At 39.1% G+C, this 23,014-nt stretch overlaps 1 protein-coding gene across 1 annotated transcript in view; it reads right to left on the minus strand.

Moving 5' to 3' along the window:
- Positions 1–23,014, minus strand: part of ITGA9 (integrin, alpha 9) — a gene marked incomplete at its 5' end in the record, with an annotated part of 211,624 nt that overhangs the window by 11,351 nt on the left and 177,259 nt on the right. Inside the window, 4 exons of the mRNA XM_010187303.1 lie at positions 3,784–3,903; positions 11,832–11,933; positions 13,604–13,723; positions 14,308–14,433. Of these exons, the coding sequence (XP_010185605.1) occupies positions 3,784–3,903; positions 11,832–11,933; positions 13,604–13,723; positions 14,308–14,433 (468 nt within the window). The remainder of the gene's footprint in view (positions 1–3,783; positions 3,904–11,831; positions 11,934–13,603; positions 13,724–14,307; positions 14,434–23,014) is intronic.

Raw genomic sequence — 23,014 nt, forward strand, 5'->3', positions numbered from 1 at the left:
GTTCTTGTGCAGTCACAGAAAAAATTTGTAACGTTTCTTCAAGCAAGAAGCCCAAACACACCTTTGAAAAATCTGCTTGAATCTCTCTGGATTTTTTTAAAGGACTTCATATTTCATAAAGAAAGCTTTATATTTCAAAGTTTGTCCCTTAAAGCACTGCTAGCAAACAGCTGCATCCATGCATACTGCCTCTACTTAAATTAGGATTTTGCAAGTCCAGCACTCGGTAGGACTTTTTATCCCCATTGGAAAAAGCCAGTTCAAACTCTGCACTAACTCAGCTCAGTAGAATTGCCTTCACAGAAAGTTTCTCCCAGAAACTAAAAAAAAGTCTTCAAAAAATGTTCTGTCTAGCACACACTCAAGAACTAGAACTCTCTGGCTAATCAAAAAACAATTTATGTGGGTTCTGTCTGCAGTCCTGTCAAAAATCCAGTTTGGAGCCAAAGAGTGTTTTATTACATGAGGAACACCCAGAGATCAATTTTTTGCCCCAGGAATGCAAAAGCTATAAAACTGTGTTAGAAACCTCATTTTAGACAAGTTAGAGCTTGGATACCACAGGTACAGGCTCAGTTCAGAAAGAAGTATAATGTTTAGATAAATAAAATTAGATAAAAGTCCAGCTCCTGTGTTAAATATGCCACAAAGAAACAAAATACTGTTACTGCAACAAATATCAAATCTTTGTTTTGCAAATCACTCCCACAACTACCTCCACAGATCACTCAGCTGCCCGGACGTCCAGTCTGGCACTCGCTTACACATCCCCTCTTTGATATCCTCTGGACACGAACTATTTTTATCTCTTTCTGTGTACTTTATCTAAAATGATATGGATTGAACAATTCACAGCATAACTCAAGCCAGTTCAAATGCAGAAACTTCAGTCCACAGCACTGTAAAGTACTACTATTACTAATAGAATATTTATTGTGTTATAATATATTACGCCTCAATTTTTCATTTGCATGGGGTATGCCAAATCTCTCCTAGCTTACGAGCACCTAAATCCACTACGCTTGAAGGAGACCTTGTCCCCACACATGACTGCAGTCCTGACAGCTGAGGGAAGCGTGTGTGGGATAGTACTCCTCAAAATAACCCAGCCACGACCGCCTTTCCCTCCTGAACTGTTGCCAGTTCTTGTGAAACCATGGGCTCATCTAGCATGTGGGTAGTTGGCCTGAAGCAAAGCAGCTTCCTCCCTTGCTCCAGTCTCCACAAGCATCTGGAGGCCACCAAAGAGATGCAGGTCAATCTCTGCAGTAAAAAGCAAGATGTATTGCTGTGGGCAACAGCACAAGGGCCCCTCCTGCTCCTCTTGGGAGATCACAGGTGAGGCACAACTGGGGAGAGTGAGAGGGAAGAGTGGAAGCACATCTCCATGGATGCCTGCTCAGTTCCCTTATCATGTGTTTGCTTCAGTTCCTGCTCCGTTATATGTAAACAGCTGTCTTCCAGGACCACAGTTTAGCTTTAATGAATTTCTTAATAAAAATGAAACTTAGTTTGTACTCTAGTCCTAAAATCTGGGTCATTTCTAGTTCTCACTAGTGGTTCTAAGATGCTCAGAACTCCATCAATTCAAATCTGTATTTTCATTCCACAGTTAAAGACTAAAACATTTATAATATAAGGGGTTTCTTCACACACAAAATCCAGGAATGGCTGTAGGATATACTTGGCCAATTTTGTCTAACAAATATTTACAATCAGGCTATTCAAATTCCTCTGTAGGACTGCAAATTTCCCTTGTCAGTTTTATCTCAGACAACTTTAATATTGCCAGTAACTTCAATAAATATATCAACTAGTAAAGTATTACTTATGTCTATTTATGTTCCAGACTAAGATTTAAAAGAAAATACTAGCTGATACTAGCAGCTACACACTTTTAATCACTTTTTTCTAAAACAAAACCTTATATTATTGGTTCCTTTCATAATCATGCAACTGCATGCATGAAGCACTGGGGTGCAGCTGACAGAACCTGGCTTTTGCTGCCATCTCTGTCACAAGACTCTGGGCAAGGCATCTCACCTTGCTTTGCCTCAGCACTTTAACATCTGCATGCAGAAAGAGCTATATAAACCTGCTGTTAATTATAATTATTTGTTGCTGTCACTTGGTATTTCCCTCAAGGCTTTCATGCAACAAAAAGGCATGTGTACTTGAATGATCCTTGTAAAATTTAAAAGAGCTCAAGTCTCAAAATTAAGCCAGGAATCAAAGGACTATTCTCTTAGAGACCAAGAACTGAACTTATGTCAGGTTTTTATGGAGACTCACAGCGAAAGGTATTATTCCTCTTATCTTGCACATTTTCAAACAGTTCACCTAGTGTCTTTTTACCTTCTGGAAATGAGCCATACAAAATCAGTCTTATAGGTATCACCAGCAATAATCCCTTTTACCAAACTGTATGTCATTGGGACATAAACTGTGGTCCTCTTTCAATATCTCTTTTTTCCATTCTCATCATTATTCTGCCATCTTAATTGCACAGAGTTTTTGTTTTTTTAATCTTTCTGCCACAGAAAGTAAAAGTATTTCCTGCATGCCAGAAAAAAACTTGAAGTTACAATATATTCTAGACTGTGGTCAAATATTGTTTTCAAAATGGAAAGCGCAGTCAATTTTGATCTGGCCAGTATATGCTTAAAAATCCTCAAGAATCACTATAAAAATACTTCACATCTATAACCCATATAATATTTATATAATCTATGAAGTAGATGTATAATCTATAACACAGCTATACACACATCTGTGTGATCTATAATAAGAATTGCATGGCTAGTTTTTGGCCCAGGTTTGTAAACTCATTTTACAGCCTTCCGATCTGCAGTGATGTGTCCTCTCACAGCACACTGGGGCTGCAACCTCCAGTCCTGGCACAGCCAGCAAGCAGAGCCTGCAGCGCACATGCTGCTAAACAGTGTAAATCAGGCTGCTGGACCTCTTCCATGGGAAGCAAAATAAGGTTGGACTTGTTCCCATGTGTGCATTTAAGATTTACTTCTCTCAAAGACAGTCCCTGACCTTGACCATGGTCTTTTAAATTTATGGATTGGTAACAAAGAGCCGAGGAATGAAAACACTTGAAGCTCCTCACCCTTCATATTTACTGCAACAGATGGCTGCTGCTAAGTGTCAGCATCAGCCCAGTTTTACCACGTAATAGTGCCTGGATACAAGAATTGTATCATATTGGAGATGGTGTGAAGACTAGCTTTTAACAGGTGCCAGTGCTTCTTGCTCTGGTAATGCATTTTACTCATCTGAAACTCTTTCTTTGAGGAATCTGAAGAATTTCATGCAGGATACTTCTCTCCCATAGGCCTCTACCTCTTGAAAACAGTAGATACCAACTGGTTTTTGCTAGGCATGCACACAATCTTTTAGTTAATGAGGCAAAGTTGACCTGATTTTCAGAAAACGCTGTTGAAATCAGTGAGCCTCAGTCATTAGAAAACCATAAAGATGTACCAAGTATCTTAAGTGTGAGATAATAGCAGGTTTCGAAGAGGGAGCCTCCTTTGTCCTGAAATGATATTGGAGGTTTCCACTTTTAATAACCAGGCTCCAAGAAAAACAAAATCCACTTTTCCACTTCTATACATCATGAGCCTCTTTCTGTCCCTCACAAAAGAGTAGCTATGAATATTTTTTTGCTAGCCAATGGCTTCTGTAACGGAGTGCACAATTATTTAGTTCCTAAAAAATAAGCTTTTCTTCCTGTGACTACTCTTGGTGTTTATGTTGCATTTGTTACCTTACCTTCCATAAGAGCACAGCCAGCAACAGGAAGATGAGAATTCCCACCAGCAAACTGATGGCAATGATCCATCCAACAACATACCCACGAGGCTCCAGATTGTGCAAAGCCTCAAAGACCACCTACAAAGCAATTAGAAAAAGATCTTTTTATGATTGAAAGTTGTTTGTCTTCTCTTGTACTCATCTTACTAACACATTGCATGGTAGCCTTACTGATCATATTTCATCTGTCAAACAAATATGGAACGCATCCTTAATTTCATGCTTTCCATCTATTTTCACAAGGGATTGAAAGCTTTCAAGTGGAATTTGAGTAGCCATGCATTGGATCCAAAGGATATCACCTTCCACTGCAAAATAACTTGTACACTGCCAAGCCCTTGCTCCAGACACTGAGCTTGTTCTGGTGCTGGGCCACCAAAGGTGCACAAAGGTTAGTATGAAAAACTTCATTCCTTGGATTGGCAGGGATTGCCATGACATCTGGCGTGGTTTGTCTTACTTATCATGTTCCCAGCCCTGCCAAACACCCTGACACTTCACATGAAATATTAATACACACTGAGCTTGTTAACTTTTTTCCACAAAAAATGGGACAACTTGCATATATCCCTACTGAATGTGAATCATCCCTGGTGGGCTTCACAGTACACATTGTGTGAAAGAGGGAAGGGCACGTGCAGTTGTGGATTCTTCTGGGATCGCAGAGAGCAGTCCCCTGCTGTTCTCTTCTCTCTTTTTGTATAGCACGTATGTCAGGAAATACACCCTACAAAGAGCCTTCATTAACTGTTTGCCTTAAGAAGAAAATGGGAGTAAATTATACTGCTTGTATACACTATGTGAATTTCCAGGCTCTTATTTCAATCAAAACCAGTTCCTCGGTGCAAAGCTCAAAAACAGTTCTCTTCAGTGAGGGCTATTTCTATGTTAAATTTTGAAACTTAATATCTAGCAAATGCAGAGAGGCAGCAGTGATTTTTGGTTTTTTGGGTTTGTTTGGGGTTTTTTTGGTGGGTTTTTGTTTTGGTTTGGTTTTTTTTGGGGGGGTATTGTTTGTTTGTTTGTTTTTAAAAGGCAATATATTTGCTTTGTCTGGCCTTATTTTGATTTGTTTTGGAAGGCAAAGTAGTGAGTTTTCCTCCCTCCTTCACAAACCGCTGTCATAGTCTTTGCTTAAAAATGTCAAAACCTTTAACAATTTGTTAAATCAATTTTTTAATCTAAACAAAAAAAGTGGTAGCTAAAAGTGTGTGAAAATCTGGGGGTTAGGGTCAGATACCATGATGTAGCCCCAAGACACCCATCTTGTAAAGGCCCACGGGAGACCCATGAAATACCTCCACTCATTGGTGACACCATTCAAACTGCATCATTTATGAGACAGCAAAGGGAATGTAATACAATACAATCCATATGGATGTTGAGGGTGGGCATCAGGAAAAGGCTACAGGGTGATAGCAGCACCGAAACAGGGACCAAAGATGCTCTGGGTTCTCCATCCTTGCATGTTTCCAAGTCTCAGACAAACCCACATGGGTCCTGAGCCAGCATAGACAATAGCCCTGCTTTGAGTGGGAAGGAAAATTTCTCTGTTTCCATAAGCATATGCAGTCACAGCAAACAGCCACAAATATTACAGGCACAGATGAGAGAAAGCAGGTGGGTGTTCCTATAAAGAAGTACTCAAAGATCCTTTCTCTCAGTTTCACAGGCTAATGCTGATTAAGACCACAGCTCTTCTGGAGGAGGAATTTCAACACAGCTGATTTACACACATAGATTTTTTCTGTTGATGAGATATTATCAGGCATATGATGACAAGAAGACATGAAAACATAACAAATCTACAGGAATGAAGCTATACATAAATAGCATTATCCAAACATATTACTGTAACTAGTATCACAATGCTCAAAATAGCTCTTGAACATGGACCAGTTCTTCACGCTTTTTAAGACATCTTGCTGAATTGAGTTTCCTAAGCAGTAGAGTTTCCCTCATAGACAAGATGAATGTAAGGGAAATACCAGACAGAGATATCAAAGACAAATCTTGTGCCTTCCTCATATTTCTGAGCCAGCTTGGAAAGATGATCTGATGTGGCAGTCCATTTCTCATGGAGGCTATGGTTAGCATCCGTCTTGGAGACACAAGTCAGATTACTATTTCTTAGATCAATAAGGCACTAATGTTATTTTCCTTTTTGACTCTCAGAGAAAAAAATTTCAAGTGTCGCCAATTTTAGTGAAGAGACCTTTCAAGCAGTCACTGGATGCAAAATGAGATGGCGCCTTCTCTCCACTACTCAGGGTAAATGTTAACATAACACAACCTCCAGCACAATAGACAGAGCCAGGAATAGTTGGAGAGATCAAACCATACATCATCTCTACAGCAGGAGCCCTACATTTCAGGTTTGAAGCACACTGGCTAGAATAGCTTGGCTGTAGCTTTTGCAGTCACTGCTCAAGCTATAAAGGTAGAGAGCAACATCAGCTTCTTCTCAATCAACATACAAGCATAAAAAAAATCCCTGTTCATGGCTTTGTGGTTTGGAGAGGAGCAGTGATGTTGTGCATGTTAATGTCCTTATTCCTCTCAAGCCCTCAAAACCTGTCTGCATTAAGATACAGCCACTGCAATTACTTTTAGTGAAAAAGCAACCAACAACAAAAAACTCAAGCCAATCCCATCAAACCAGACTGAGTGGACAGTCAGTGTACATCACACGTCAGGAGTGTCAGCAAGAAGCCAGTACAGTGAGTGGTGGGAGGCCAGAGAAGCAAGTCACCCCAGTGGGGTGCTTGGAGGCAGAGGGTGGCATTACTGAAGAGAAGTGCACCAGCCACCACCTGCCACTCAACCTGCTGGCCATCGTGCAGTCTCTGAAAGCCACTCTTGAGTGAACCTTGAATCTCCGCCCTGCCCAGCCAAGCAGCATAGCCCCTACAGGCAGCCAATGCACTGAGGAGCACAAGGCAGCCCCTAGTCCAATGCACTTCCCACAGCACTGACTGACAGAGAAGACAGGAGTGATAAGAGTGACTGATGCAGAAGATAAGGGTGGAGTTGGATGGGAAAGCAGCTGTCTGGTTCAGAGAAAGCACATGCAACCATCATAAAATACGGCACAGATTACAGACTGTTTTCAGACTCTGATGAAACACCAGGGAAAGGCCATGAAAAACACTGTTTTCTTGATGGTGTAAGAAGAGTTTTAGTTTTGTATTTATCTTTTGCATTTCATGCTGTACTTGTGGGATCTGAAAGTGGGAAAGCCTGGGAGGCAGTGCAGGTTGCCGTTTAGCTGTACACAGCTCACACATCAATCAGGTTTTACACAATGTAACTGCCCTTCTCTAAAATAATGGAGGTCTGCACCCTACCACTGATTTCTGAAATGCTGAACCCATATAGACAAGGGCATCTACTAGTTCGTCTTCTAACTGTGCCAAACACTTGTGATACTCTTACAGTCTTAGTGAACAAATTGAAAAGAACCAGATTTTTTGTTTTTTAGTGCTTTTAAAACATCCTATTTCACTAAAGTGCATAGGCAAGAAGTTAAGAAGTTAACCGAGTAGGAAATCTGCAAATACTTAAAGTTCATCCTGTGCTGAAGCCCTTTGCTGAATAGGCACACATTGCTGTACTGGGACTCAGAAAGACAAGAAACATACTTCAGCAAAATCCAGTTAGAAATACATGATTGAAAAATGTTCGTTTCTTTTTGCTTATGCGCACTAAATGAATTTTATGCCCTTGTATCGTAAACCACAGCACCATGGAAAGTGCAATTTTCATGCTGTTTTATTTCTGTCTTATCATCCAGAATATTTCTAGTGTTTCAAACCACACAGCGCTGCTGACTGACTTGTCCATTGAAGTTCTGTTATACCTGGGGAGTCTTGCAGTAAAGACATAATTCTCCTGTACATCTGTACATATATGTATATGCATCCCTTTGAATATATTTATTTATTTACATATAATAAGAAAAACCTTGGAAGTTATTGAGAAATACAAACCTGAGTTATCCTTGCTACTTAAATGTCTCTATCCCTGGAAAATTAACTGCATTTTATTGCTATTTTGTTTTGTTCTGCTCCTTTACCCAAGTGTGTGTTTCCACCTGCCAGACTGCACCGTAAAGACAAGAAAATCTATAAAGCAATTGTTACAGGAACAGATGGAAAGGTAAACCAATGAAGTGAAAAACAAAACATGATGAAAACGATAAGGCAGCAAATAGCATACTGGAAAGAGGGTGCTAAGCTGCTGGAGGAAGCACACATCTGGCTCCAGCCAGGCTAGGATGCTGTGCCCATCTCAAAGGTAAACTGGAGAGAACAGGCACCTTAAAATGATGAGTGTTTCTAAAAGGCAAGAGGGGATGGTGTGTTGCTGAGTGGAAGAGGCATACTCATGTGCATTGAAAAAAGGATGGAATGTCATAAGCACTGTCCAGTACCACAGGCTGCTCTGTGCAATGCAGACACAGAGTACAGGCCAAAGTCAGGAGTCCTCTGCCACCACAGGCAGACAGGTGAAGTTTAGACATGTGAATCTGCATGTAAATCTTTCTGCATATAAATATGCATATAAAGGCCTCTCAAAAATACCTTGTGGTTCCTCACAACTATAAAGTTAATTTTTTAAGGTTTTCTTTTTTGATGTTGTTTTCCCCCATATATATTTGTTTGTCATCACATACACAAACATATCTGAATCATGAGCAAAAAAAATCCACGTAGGGCAATGACTTGCCTGTGTTAAACTAAACCTGGGGTGACAGCTGAATATAAGAGAACAGTGAACTCTATCCAGAAGGAGAGAAAGGTTCAAAGGCCTGATGAAGCATACCTGTGCTAAGCTGACAGCACTAGACAGTAGCCTTCAGCTTTACAGGATACTTTGTTGCAGCAGCTGCCCGCATTTTATCTGGGGTCCGCCCTTTCATCTATTCAGCTTTGCATTCCCTCAGTTTTGAAACAGAGAGATTCAGAGGCATTCAGGTGGTTTTGACATGGTGAAATACAGCCTATTTCTCCCTCCACAAAGAGGGAAGCCCTTTTGCTCCCTAAGAGCACTCCTCCTCCTACACATGAGCAGCAAGCACAGGATGAGTATCCTTGGAGCTTCTACTTGACCACCATGGTCTCATATAGCTTATTGTTGGTTTTGCCTCACATGGAGAGAAGGCAGCCAAACCTTCATGGAAACCCATATGCTCAAGAAAAGAAAGTATGCGTCCTGAAAATACTACACCTTCAGTTTCAGCCAATATATACTCATGTTAATACAACTGTCATCACAGAGCCAAACCCAAACACTGCTCACCTTCTTCATGTGATTTGTCCAATATAAGAGTTCAAACAGCCTATTATAACCAGAGACAGAAAATATAACATTCCAATTCATATAAAACCATATCCAAATCCAGAAAAATTATTCCTGAAGATGGCATAAACGCATCTTTTCTAAAAAATGGGTTAATTTCAAAGACAGTCTGCTACCCAACTTACAGGTATTTACACAAGCTTTTGCATCTCCCTTACAAATCAACTACTAGAGTTTCTGACAAAGCTGACATTTCTATGGTGGTCCTGCCACCACTGGTACTTCTTACACTAGCATCATAAATATCAGTCTTCCTTTTCCTTTTGTCTTGTTTACAAATAGTTTGCACCCTGATATTGTAAAAATGTCCAGTGAGGTAAGGGGACCTGGTTCTAAAGAATGGTTTATATGGACTAATAAGTCTACATTTAGCTGTAGAAAGCAAAAAGGCCTTTTCAAATTTACCATGATAAAGTGTCTAGGAAAATGTTGTTCATTGTTAGGGAACACTTTAACAAGCAGACTCAAAGGAAGACCACGCACAACTGTTCAGGAGCTGCTATTCAAACAGATACGGTACAGCAGTCCGTGGCCACCGAAAAGAATACAGGATGGGCTTTTAAAAAGAAGGGAAGAGTATGAACAAAGACATTTTATCTCTCCTGTCTTTACTTCCAGCTGAATAGCTGTGACTTGCAAAAAGTACTATTCCCTTCTGCATTCCAAAATAAAAGAGAAGGGGGAAAAATGAATACCTTGAGCCAAACCACGTCTTAAATTTTTCCCTGAACATGACCCTGTGTAAAACATACAGCAATGATGAAGCCAACAGACATATGGAAATAGCATAAATGAGAGAGAAAATGGCATTCACATTAGAAAAGTCTTGAAATTACAAATTGATATTACATGGTTACAACATGTCAAGCATTTTCTTTTACAGCTAGGGCTTCCCAGGAACTAGAAGCAAGCTCTTGTTTGAAGGTAAACACAGCTTCCTAGCACGCACAGTACTCTATAATCATTGCAACTCAAGACTTGATGAAAGGCTTTCTGGGAACAGGAAAAGGAGAATTTGTTTTGTTTAATTTTCTTTTTGTCTCCAAGCATTAGATAACAATGAAATACAGCAGAGTTCGTATTCCTAGATAAAAGCATTTCTAAATTTCGTACACTAAATAATAGTAACCTCTCACGTTTTACATTACATCTATCATTCTGAGAGATTTTAAAATCCTTTACAAATCAAAATATTTGACAGAGAGATGCTGGCTTCTTCCATTTCAGTTGGGGCATTGGTATCACAGTCAGATGTTACTTCAGTCAATGAAATTTTGTGATAAAATCACAAGATTTGCTCTGTGCAAGCTGCAGAACTAAAGAGAGATCACGCAATGTATTAACAATCAGGGCTGCAAGTCACGTATAAGGCATATTCCCAGGGAAGACTCAATATGTTTTTCGTTTTAGCTGCCAAGTCTATTTTTTAATGCTCTTTAGAATGGTCCAGAAACCTGACAAAGAAAATAAAATAGAAGGGGATAAAGGAGGAACTGTCATACAAAATAATTTATTTTTCTGACAATTGTAATAAAATAGAAAGTTAAGTCTAGGTTTGCAGACATGATGGTGGAGAAGATGTTCACTGTAGCGTTGTCTGCTTTCAGACTGAAAGTAGTAAGTAGATGCAGGTTCAATTCTTCCTTTGCCTGCAGGGTTTTAAATCCAGTATCTCTGAGTTGACTGCTTTAATCTGCGACATCAGTGTCTTCCAAAAGTGTGTTGAATTCAATGCTCTCACACTCAAACCTCAGTAATACTCACTGAAATGGAGCTAATGAGAGAACAGTAGCATGGGCTGTTGGTGATGAAAAACACCGGGGATAAAAGGACAACTGAGAGATGGGATCTAGATCATGTTCCAAAGATACACAGCAAGAGAAGAAATTGAAAGTAGTCTAGATTACCTCTGATCCTCATGTGAGAGAAATAAGAAGTGCAACTCTGGAATTTCACCAGGAAAAAAGAAAGCATGGCATGGCCCCCTGTTCAATTTTCACGCATAAGTATGAGGTGACTTCATAGTAGGAAACTGAAGCCATCGACTCCTCTTCTCCAGTAGATTGTAAACGTGGCCCTGTACAGTTTTATTTACAGTCAAAACTATAGAGTGAATACACTTTGAACTCTAATTCCAGCCTTATGCAGGTCAACACAAAATGCAATACCAGGTCACACATGAATTCCACCATCTCAGCACAATGGAACAGTTAAACGATTCTCTGAAAGTTTAGACTCCCTTGCCCATTTTCATAGCTCCCAGAATGTCATTAACACTTCTAAATATTTCATGCTGACATATCTGAAAAGACTTTGCTGGGGTTTCAAGCCTCTGCTAGTTAGATTAAAGCAGATGTTAACTCTAGAACAGGAAGATAAACCTAATTTTGGCACAAAAACCTCAAGGGTATTACAGTTTTGGCTAGTACAATACAGATCCTCATGCTCCACACAACATCATTCACTGTGATGGCACGGTTATCACAGAGAGCAAAACCACAGAAGCACAGTTCACAGAATTGCTAGTCTAGCCAAACACAGTCTCATAGGCTAACCCAGCCACAAATTCGAGTTTGTGTAGAGCTCTCAATGATCTCCAGTCCACTAGGATAAGGAAAACTTTCTCTTCAGGTTTATTTACTTACTGGTTTTTCTTCTGGGCTTCCATTGGGCACCTCCACAACTCTGAGGTCAGGGTCCACCCGTACCCTTGCCCTTGTGACAAACTGGATGACTGATGAACTGTCCTAAGAAGTAAAAAGAGGAAAAATTAGATTCAAGGATGAAAAAAAATCACCAAAAAAGCCTCATAAAATATTTGCCAGTGTAATAAACACATCTAGGCAATGCTTAGTGGAGGTTGGGTTAAGCGTTAAGTACTATCCTGGTTAAAATCCTGCTTTTGAAAATTATACCTTACACTCATAACAGACAGACAAAACTGAGCACATTATCTCAGATTAAAACAAACTCAGGTATGTTGGACTTCAAACATGTAATTTGTATTTAGCCTGTTATTTTTTTCCAGATTCACTGCAAAAGCAAGACAGAACATTGGCAATCAACACAGGTAGGCTCAATACTAACCATCAAAGAAAAGTTCCTACTTGTTTTTCAAGTGAACAGAAAAAATATACAAAACCTAGGATAAACTCAAGTACATCCCTAGGTGAACACTTCTTAATTATTCGAATCTGTGCACTGCAAATAGCTTGAATATTCAGCGTAAACCTGCCCTTATTAATACATATTTCTCCTATTTTTTACACAGTGCATTTTAACAGGCACATTCCAATAAGCCACCATTTCAACTCATAGGTTAGTAATTTGTATGCTGTTCACTATGGTGAGGGTAGGTAATAAGTAGCGAATGGCATATATGACCCAAAGACATATGTAAGCACTGCATGTCTTTTAAAGGAGTGTTGCTAATTGTCATCTGGGAAAGGACCCAGCAAATGGGAAGAACCCTGGCTATTCCCAGGACTGAATTTCCCAGAAGCACGTTTTGTATGCACTCAGTTACTTGCTAAAATATTTCAGCATTTCTATAAGCATGTAACAAATATCTGAAACTTCTGGCCTTGCCTGTATTTCCTGGTTTCAAATATGAACAAACATTAGCAGGCTGGTTGGTTTCAGCTGGGAAAGCTCAAGGCTATCAATTGCTTTAGGAACTGCTTTCTAATGAGGGTGCTCTCCAGTGCTTTTAATCTAGCAGCTATCAAAGACAGGTTTATTTTAGTAGGCTCACATTATTAGCTCTCTTCTCTGATTATCTTATACCCTCATAATCTTACAGAATCTTGCCACAATTACACAGTCAGCATTTTTGTAAGTACAGTAAAACAGGACAAAATGCAGTAAATCACTAGAAATTTAAAAGATTTCCTGTCTCGTTCAGTAGCTTTAGAGATGACAGGAGTTAACTTGCAACCATTTGTTTCTTGTCACAAATGTCAAGCTCAGCATTAATATGGTCATGATGTATCTTCTTTGAATAATAATAATTTGAAGTAAAAAATTACCAAAAACTGCCACACCTCTGTTTACACAGAAGGAATGATAGATGGTCACAGTTTACATGCACTTACTCTTAATTTTTCAGAATGAAAACTTTTGTAAATCAGTTTAACTTCCAGAAGTCTCTAGCCTTAACAACCTACATGCAATTAGGGGCCTCTGTTGTTTCTCAATGTATAAATTTCAGAACTTAATTTATTTGTCTTAATGTGAAATGGGTAAGAACTATGATTAATGCCTCCATGCACACTGTTGATAAATCTGTTTTCTTTGACACCATGATTTTTTTATAACACACTAGTAAAGAGAAGAAGGAATGCAACTCTTGAGTCCATAGATGCACATAAGCATACTTAAATTGGTGTTTAAGACAAGCTACAAAGGAAGCACCTACCTTCTTCAGTATCTCAGTATTCAGCAGTGTGTAGACACTTATATCACAGGACTCTGCTTTTGCTAGTGAGCTTAAGTTGCAGCGTATGATTAAGCAGGACCTGCCTGGTCTTTCACAGTCCTACAGGAAATATGGAAATAGCTGTTAAGCAAAGAAGTTAAAAATTCAGTGACAAATTGTATGATAGCAAACATGTCAGCTGACTAAGTTACGTAGTAAACTGCCAAAATACAGCACTTCTGCATTGAAATAGCAACCTTGAAGACATGAAGACAGTTAGATACAGAGACCTGCATGAAAGCAAGGCAGGTGAAATTCAGACCTCTACAGAGACACATGAGCGCCTGGAGCTGGGCCACCATTACACATCAGCCCTCTGTGCAGGGTGGGCACCCAGCACGGCACAGGGCCCTACTGCCCCATGGGCCTTAGAGAAAATAGAGGAGCGAGGGCTCTCGTCACCAAGTGTGTGCTACCAAGTCTGCTAACTCCCCACTGCACTTCCTGAAACTTCCTATATACATTTAAAAATCAGGTAAACAAAATAATTAAATAGTCCCCCAGCACAATACCAGTAGTCGTCTACAAGCACCAAATGGTTGCTTTATAATGAACTGTCTGCTTGAGTTCTTCATGCTAAGCCATGCAAAATCTCTTGTAAAATACTCCCTATGTTCCAGTTTGTCATAGGCATACTTTCTTACCAATACTTTTCTGCCAGACTTTGTGAAAAAAGCAAATATTGTGTGAAAAATATTTTCATTCTCTTGAGGAACAATGCATGGGCTGGGATTTCTGTGAAACGAACAGCTTCCTTTGTCCTGACCAACCTGCAAGCACAATTATAATCACAATTACTATTCCGAATTAAAATAAATGACACAAGAAGGTGGGAGTAGCTTGTCCATAAAAGGCACCTACAGCTCAACAGGATGTCTGGAATCCTATTAAAAGTCAAAAGAGAGAAATAAGTGCTTCAGGAGTCAAAGAATCCTAAGGAAACCATGCTCTGGAAATGCTTGTCTCTCTTGACTGGATAGGATATCAATGTATCTAACCTAGCTCAGATGTAGGTGCCTGTGTTCTATATGTCTTGAGATAGAGGAGAAAAATCTCAGCAAGAAATATAAATCATCACATAGCATTTAAAGTCAATTCTGTAACCCCATGTATTACCTTTTTTGTAAATGTATTATTAGATGTTTGATTGTTTCACAGTTTGTATCAGAACTAATAAGACAAATGAAATCTTTGTGAAAATGCACAAGCCTGGACACGAAATCTGTTTTCTTACCTCTAGCATAAATAGTACAAAAATTAACTTTTTCTTTCATTAGCTTATTCACTTCTCCAGAAAAGTAGATGCTTTAAGCAAGTGAAATGTATCAAAGTTTAATTAAGTCCTCTTCAATCAAGATAACTTTGCACTAGAAAGCCTTTCTTATGTTTTGCAGCTTATGAATATTAATTGAAGAAAATCTATTGCACTTTAATACAAACTATGACAACAAAGTATCAACAAATTCCTCCTGCCAACATCCTTAAAATTTTTAAGAGAGAGGAGATTTTCCCACAAACTTTCTTGTACATTCTTGTACATCCTGCTGTTGACCTCCCCACATCCTCTACTCTGAGAGGATGAAAACTTGTACCTTATTCAAATCCCAAGCCCTTGAGAGAGGGAGAAAAAAAGTTGTTATAGATGTGAAATCACTGCATGCTTAGAGTCTGATTCTGCATTAAACAGTTTATAGCTGAGTTATAGCCAAAGTATTGCAAATAAAAAAAAAACCAACACCACCAAAAAAACCCCGAACAAAAAACCAAACTAACCAAAGGTCTATCTAGGTCTTAAATGCTATTTTCCAGACAAGTGACATCTATGTCTCTTGGTAAGATACACCTTTTCTGCTTCACTGGCTCACAAGCTCTTCATAATCTCTTTGAAGTACATATTGATAACCTGCTTTTCATAATCTGTCCTAACATTTCCAGCAGATACAGGCACAGGACGCTACCCACAGTTTACAGTCACCTTGGGATCAACTGAAAATTAAGGCTATGATGTTCGCCATTTGTTCAGGTCACCTAGAATGAGTTTTCATTATTTATGGTATGTAAGAGACTCACAAAGCACAGTGACGTTTATTTTCTTTGAACATAGGAATTAGATCCAGATTAACCAGAAGGTTTATGTTAAACCCAGAACAGCAGACTCAAGATCTATTCAGTACCTACTCTTTCTTCCTGAAGGTTTGAATTACCAGACATTTGGACAGATGTCATTAGATTCATGCAAGAGATATAGAAAGGACAGTATGAGCTTCTGTACTATCCCAGCTTTTGGCATACTCTCCAAATAGTTCTGAATTACATCCTGTACAAACATGATGTAAGAACAAACCAAAGCAGAAATATCTCACAAGACTAAAAGGAATTATCTGGCATAAAGCAACATAAATCTGGTCCCTTCTTGTCTAAATCACTATCTGTGCTTAAACTGAAGCTTGGCTACATCTTGTCCTCTTTAAAACACTTTAGCTGAAACATAGAAAGGCACCTCCAGAGGACTAAGTCTGAATTTGGAAATACCCTTTCCTCTTTGCCAACTGTGCAGCAATCCTACACAAGGCAGCTATTAAATTCAGTGTCTCTGCCCATACTAGGAGGGACACGTGCAAGGACTGAGCACCTCCCATCACTTGCACTGCTCTGGAATAGACCAGCACGTCACCTGCAGCCTGTTTTAGTAGCCACAAGCAGATGCCACTTCCTAGAAGGAAATTCGTGCCTGCATTTAGATCTCACCTGCATTCTTGAGCATTGCTGGATGCCAGCATAGCCACCCACAATTTTCAAGCATGAGATGTTATCATTGGGTACCTCAGACACCCAACAGGCCTGCTTCCAGAAGGTGGAAATGTGACACTTTTAAAAATTACCATCTTTTTGAGAGTTTTAGCTGGACATCCAAAATCTAAGGGACTGAAAATAACTACTCATTCATGACCATATATATGTATATTTTCCTACTGTATTCAACACAAGTGCATATACATGCAACATGCATAAACACAAAGAGATATAAGCCAGAACATTTTGTACTACACAGCCTGTAAATGGCACCTTGCATAACAGCCCTCTAAAGGTTACCCTAACTGTGCAATAGCTAACATTATTACTAATCTATCACCATCCAGAAAAGCCGAGTTTCCCTTAAGCCGCCTACACTACTCTACTCTACCCATAAATGGCCACATATTCAGAGACAAGTTAGTCTGTAACTTTGTTAATTTATTGGAAATTGTTGTCCTACTAAAGAGCCCATGAACATGTTTGAGAGACATTTCAATAGGACAGCCTATATAATGGGTTACTCTGCCAACTTTTTGTCATCAGCACAAACCACTAAGCTTCTCAGAGACAAGACCTAACCACTGGAGAAAGCATGTGCGTTACTTCATGTTTTAAAAATGCTGTATCTGCAACAAGGAAGAAATTCCCACAGGACGACTTTAGTGGACTCTGAATATCTGAAAGGTCTCACAAAGCAGGGGCAAACCCACAAAGCAGCAATGATTTTCAACCATATCAGATTACACCACATTAAGAAAAAGTGCCAGGAGGACTTTTCAGAGTTGAACAGTTGTACGCAAAACATACCACATACACTCCACACACATTACATCCTAAAAAACTGCAGGATATTTAATAGGGCTGTATGACAATAGCAAGTCGATTTTATTACATACACAGTGATCATCCTCTCTGACTTTCCATGCACATATTGGGATTTATGAGAATACTTGGGCTGCACTTGACACTCCAACAAGGTGGTACCAGTACAAGGGGGGCAATCACCATGCATTCCCCATGGAACACAGGGGATAACCCAGGGCTGGCAATGAAACACTTCTTGCATTTCTAATCCAGGTCAGCCATGGACTTAGGGGGTTTGGATTTTCTAGGAGAAATAAATAATACACCTGCTGCCTCAGCTCATTCCCCTTCTACTATCAATCAGCTCTGTTCTCTGCCTTCAGGGTACTCATAACATTTTCTGCTCATGTGTAGCTACTCTCAGAACATGGCAATTTCTAGCAAGGTTTTGGGGCCCTTAAGAAATTGTTGGGGTTTTTTAGCAAACATTTTAAGGGTTCAGGCCATACTCCCTGCAACAAACTTCACAGGTTGCCTAAAAACCAGTGGCCCCTTCTAGACTTAACCACAACCCATTTAACATGCATAAAAAGTAAGACCCTCCATTTTTTTTCAGAGCCTCATATTGTACACAATATGTCAACCTGGGAGAGGGGAATTAAATACAATTTCCAAACAGGGGGCCGGAAAGTTCAGCTGAGGACCAAGCACAGGATAGTGGAAATTGGCAGTTGGCATGGGATTAAGTATGTGCATGTGATGGGAGTCTCTTGGAAGAATGAGACTAAAAAACATGAGGATGCTAGCTGTTCCTTCCAATAAAGCATTAAGTACAATCTCCCTGTTGCATTGCTGCCTATAAGCACAGGAGTGCTAATCCCATATTTAAGGATTGGCATTTTACAACGTAAACGAGCGAGCAAATGTTTATCTTCAGCTCATTCCTTATAGACAACACCAGTCTCCCACTAATGCAAAGGAATTCATTATGGTATTAAAACTTCAAGTTTCCAGGCTCTTCCAGTAAACCTGATTCCCCTTTTGAGCTAAATCACCACTGGTTATTAGCGAAAGCCTGGCAGCCAGCAGCATTAAGCTGACACAAAGCACGCATGAGGGTGGAATCCAGCTGTGAGCGCATGTGATGAAACGAAACTCACGTCCATATGAAAAAAGCACAGGGGTAAGTTCAAGGGAAAATGCCATGAGGCACAAGATATTTGAAATGGCAATTTTAGCTTCAGGAGACATGCTCAAGGTCTGAACACAGGTCAGTTTTTTCACAAAATTGTCAACATTGTTGAACACCAAAATGGATCTTTCTCATCAGCCCTGGGGTAAGCTGGCTCCAGAGGACAGTTTGGCCGTAGTCTTCTTGAAATTGCTGCCAGATAGTTTTTACATACTTCTCCTTTCGTATTAGTTTTTTTTTTTACTGCTATGTTTATGTATGCATGTCTAATCAGTGGTTCAATTTTGCAAACTGAATAATATATAACAGATCCACTTTTGTTTGTCTTTGTTGCTAACTATAGTACATTCATCCTAATATTACAGAAAAATGTATACATGTGTTCTGATTCAAAGATACTGATTCACTCTTTAGTAGGTGAACAGAGATGAACTGATAGGCATGGGTAATCTAACATGTCCCACACACTGAGAAAAAAAGGGTACTGACAAGAAATTCTAGACAGGGTCAGACTTTCAACAGTAGACAAATTAGTTATGTAAATACATTATCTGAGTACTTGCTCTGTATGCCAAAAATGTTTAATATTCATAGATAATGAAACATGCTTGAATCATAGCAGTTATGTTGATTCTGGCAATAAATTTAAGAGTCACTGAAACAACAGAAAATAATTTTTTAAATTAACCCCATTTTATACAGCCCTTGAAAGAGTTTGACTGAAAACAGTAATGCTGTTAAGGAAAACCAGTACTCCACAAATCCAGTAGGTAAACTTACATGGGCATGAGACACCAGATTTAAACAGTAAAGTGGAGATGCTAAAGGATTAAATCTGGAGAGAAGAGTATTCCACCATAGTTCTGGCTCCCGCTCCTCCAGCCAAAAGGAGACCACCAGATGCATGTTTGGCATAAATCTGTGCCAACGTTATTGCAATGCCTGTAGGTGGTTTTCTGGTGCATTTAACCCTGCATCTTAATTAAATAACCCTTAATTAAATAACCTGCTATGACCAACATAATCCTGCAACATTTGCCTGGTCTTAGCCCTGAAACCCCTTTGCACATACTTAGCAGCAATCCTCAGAAGAACTACTCTCAAGAACTAGTGCTGCCTACCCAGTTTAGTAAGAAAAGCAAAGATCTTCTGATTTAAAGTTCCTGACTTAGAAGACAGTGGCTTCTTTCCTAGACAGAGGGCACTGCCACAAGTACACAGTGAGAACAAAGTCTGACCACTAGTACAATTTAACTGTGAGGTATACAGAAGGTTCAGGCCTAAGAATGAATGAACAGCACCTCACATGGAAAACAGTTTACCTTTAACATTCATGTGTCACTTATATATCAGCCTTTAACAGCTGAAATCCAAGACAGAGTCACTGGCAGGTACATTTCCTCTCCCTGTGATGAGCTGTGAAATGCTTAACACATGGGGTGGCAAACAAATCTCAAGGTGCATCTCTATTTAAAAAGCCCCCAAGATTGGATTTAAGTTTTTCTTCAGCTAGGCTCTACCCTTCTTCAGCACATCTCCTTCTACAGCCTTTCCTTTAGTGCATAAAACACAAATAAGCCCATGTTTTTTCTTTACTTATTGGCTGTGTCAATGTTTGGATATGAAGTTCTGAAGGCTGCAGATAAGTACATTCCCTGTAGGGGTCTAACAACTCAGGTGGAACGTTTCACTAAAGCAGATATTTGAATGTATCAGAAAAGTATCCAAGATCAGCTCCAAGATCTCAGCTCTCCGTGGAGGCAGTGGCAAGAAGGTATGACCTCCAAAAGGATGATTTTGCTGATCTATTGTAGACACTTGAAGATTAAATGAGCCACCCTCATTAAAAAATCTCCTCCTGGGCAGAGAGGTGATGGTAGGGTATTTTAAGTTAGGCAGGTGACATCCTTCGTTTCCAAGACACCCTCAGAGTTCTCATTCCCCCAAGGAATGGTTTACTACTACTTTTGATACCATCTAGTACCTTGCACAAGACTGGCATTATGAACTTTCAAAGTCAGGAGAGAAATCAAATAAAAGATGCTTATTTCAACTCTGACACATGAACAGGGAGGCAAAGCCTTCTTTCACCAAATGAGAGATAGAGTTTATAGGTACAGTTATCTATACATATAGATATGGTTTATAAAACCATAGTTTTAAAATCTTCTTTTCTTAGTTTCTAAATTTACATTTACATTTACACCACAGATCTTGTATGTTATTTATAAAAGAAAATGCTAGTTTATGAATCAGCATTTAAAAGAGGCATGTTTGTTAAAAGAATTAATCAGTCAGCTCTTTCCAGAATTTCCTTCTTCAATGTTTTTCGGCAGAAATAGCTTCACCAATGGGAAAATGGTGAAAGGATGTAATTCTTGTACTCCTTCAAAAAAAATTAAATAAATAATAAAATAACATTTTGTAGACTCTTTTATTTTCTAACTCAGTAGTTCTTTCATCAAGGAATCATCTGCCTGGGAAGCTAACAAAAAACCTACCGTATATTTTTTTTCCATACCTCAGCAATCCTCCTGCTTCCTTCATGAATCTGACAAGGCCTAATGTATATACCCAATTCATTTAGTAAGATTTCTTTCTTTACCTGAAATACACTTTTATAAAAAGGTAAATCAGGTGTCTTTATACAAATTGGAATTTCACATATTTAGCCAAGAAAATAGGAACTATGGGTAGTTCACAAATTAGCAACACTTTCAGTTGACACAAAATATTATTCAGATCACCACATTATATTGACAGGTCATGAGTTTTGAGGTGAGAGACTGTTGGAAAACTTCAATAATTAATTAATTTGGCAAATTTGACTTCTTTAGTTTAGAAAACAATTGTGAGCAGGCCACAAGCGAACATGTTAAGTGTTGCCATAGTCTGATTTAATACGTAGATCGCAGTGAATTTTTGTCCATGTTTCAATGGCCCTGATCTTTAATAGTACTAGTCTTTCTTGAAAGACAGACTTGTCTTTGTACATTCAAAATGTACATTCCACAAACATTCTCTTTATCTAGCATTTGCAAAAAAAAAAAGTCACTGTGTATGCAAATACTACAGTATTCTCATTGCCAGAAGATTTGGACAAAACAAATAGAAAATGTCACAAAATTTGTCCAAATCTGGTTTCATCTAAAAATCCAAACTAGGAAGTCAGTGAACTCTAACCAAGGCACAGGTCTTGTATTCAGATGGTCCCTTTAAAGCAAAAATGTCGTGATTTTTTTTCCACTTTGGATTTATTTTAAAGTCCTAACTCAGGAAAGAACTTAGTTTTATGGCCTGGTACTCTTTTCTGTTTAACAATGAAATCTTAAATGAGAGCCAAGTTCATCTTCACGGAAAGAGCTTCAGTTTATCATGCTGACATTAGGAAGATGCTTATGAGAGCTCTTCCTGAGCTGCTATGGGTCCTGTTTCCCATGCCAAGAGGCAGTTGTGCCATGCTGGACCACAGCTTATGCTCCTGCCTCCCCTCATACCCATCCCAGGACAGGGTGGATGCACCAGCTTCTCCTGCAAGTAACAGGGCTCCCAGGCAAAACCAGATTCAGTCACTGTCACAGAGATGCTCTAGACCAGGGGTGAGGGGGAACACCTACAATTACCTAAGCAAAATGTTTTGGCACAGTTATTTAAAGAAGTTATTAAAGTGAAGGAGGCAGAAAGGTCAGCAAGTTTCTCTACAATACACTCCCTTGAACAAATAATTTCCTCCAGCAATCAAGCTATGCCTTTAAATATGATGCCAAAAATACGCGTATGTGACCTTGTGTATAGCAATCACTAAAATGAAGAGACTACAGGGGGGATGACTAATACAAAGTGCAAAAAATAAATCTTGCTGTTAGTCCAAAATGTTCCTACACAGATCTTGTATCAACAGTGGCCACCAGCAGCAGCATAAATTGCCACTGGAAAAAAAATTTCCTACATCAAGTACTATCAGCAAATATTTATATTTTCACATGCTGAAACTATGTATATATGTTTTCAGAGCCAAGACTTGAAACTTCGAAAGACAGAAACTAAATAATTTTAAACTGGCTGCCAATGAACAAGGGGTTTTCTGCATAACGATAACAATATACAGGTTTGCCTCTGTATGTAGAGCATGCAATAGAGAGCCTGACGATCCCAACGTATGCTTTAAGGAGCACTCATGCACTATCAGCACTTCAGAAAGCTTTGCTAGTCCTCTTTTGCTTATGGTTCTAAACATCAGCAGTGCAGTTGCATCTTATTCTTATGCTGCAGAATAGCAACCTACAGATAATAATAATTTAAGGTTTCAAAATTGCAAAGATTTTCTTTTGCATTATATAAATGAAGAAAAACCTTAAGCACCCTGGGACTTTTCATGGAACAAAACAGCAAGCTTTAACTCTTCCTCTTAATGTCTTCCTGCTCCTTACAGACATTACTATGCAAATACAGGAAGAAAAATGACATGAGTGCTAGACAAAACTGGTCTTAAAAATGTAACCTGTCATCAGCCAGGAAAAACTTGTGGCTCTGGGACTGACTCCATTTTACTTTTTCTG

This window comes from Mesitornis unicolor, unplaced genomic scaffold, assembly GCF_000695765.1.
Source record: "Mesitornis unicolor isolate BGI_N332 unplaced genomic scaffold, ASM69576v1 scaffold4156, whole genome shotgun sequence".
NCBI lineage: Eukaryota > Metazoa > Chordata > Aves > Mesitornithiformes > Mesitornithidae > Mesitornis > Mesitornis unicolor.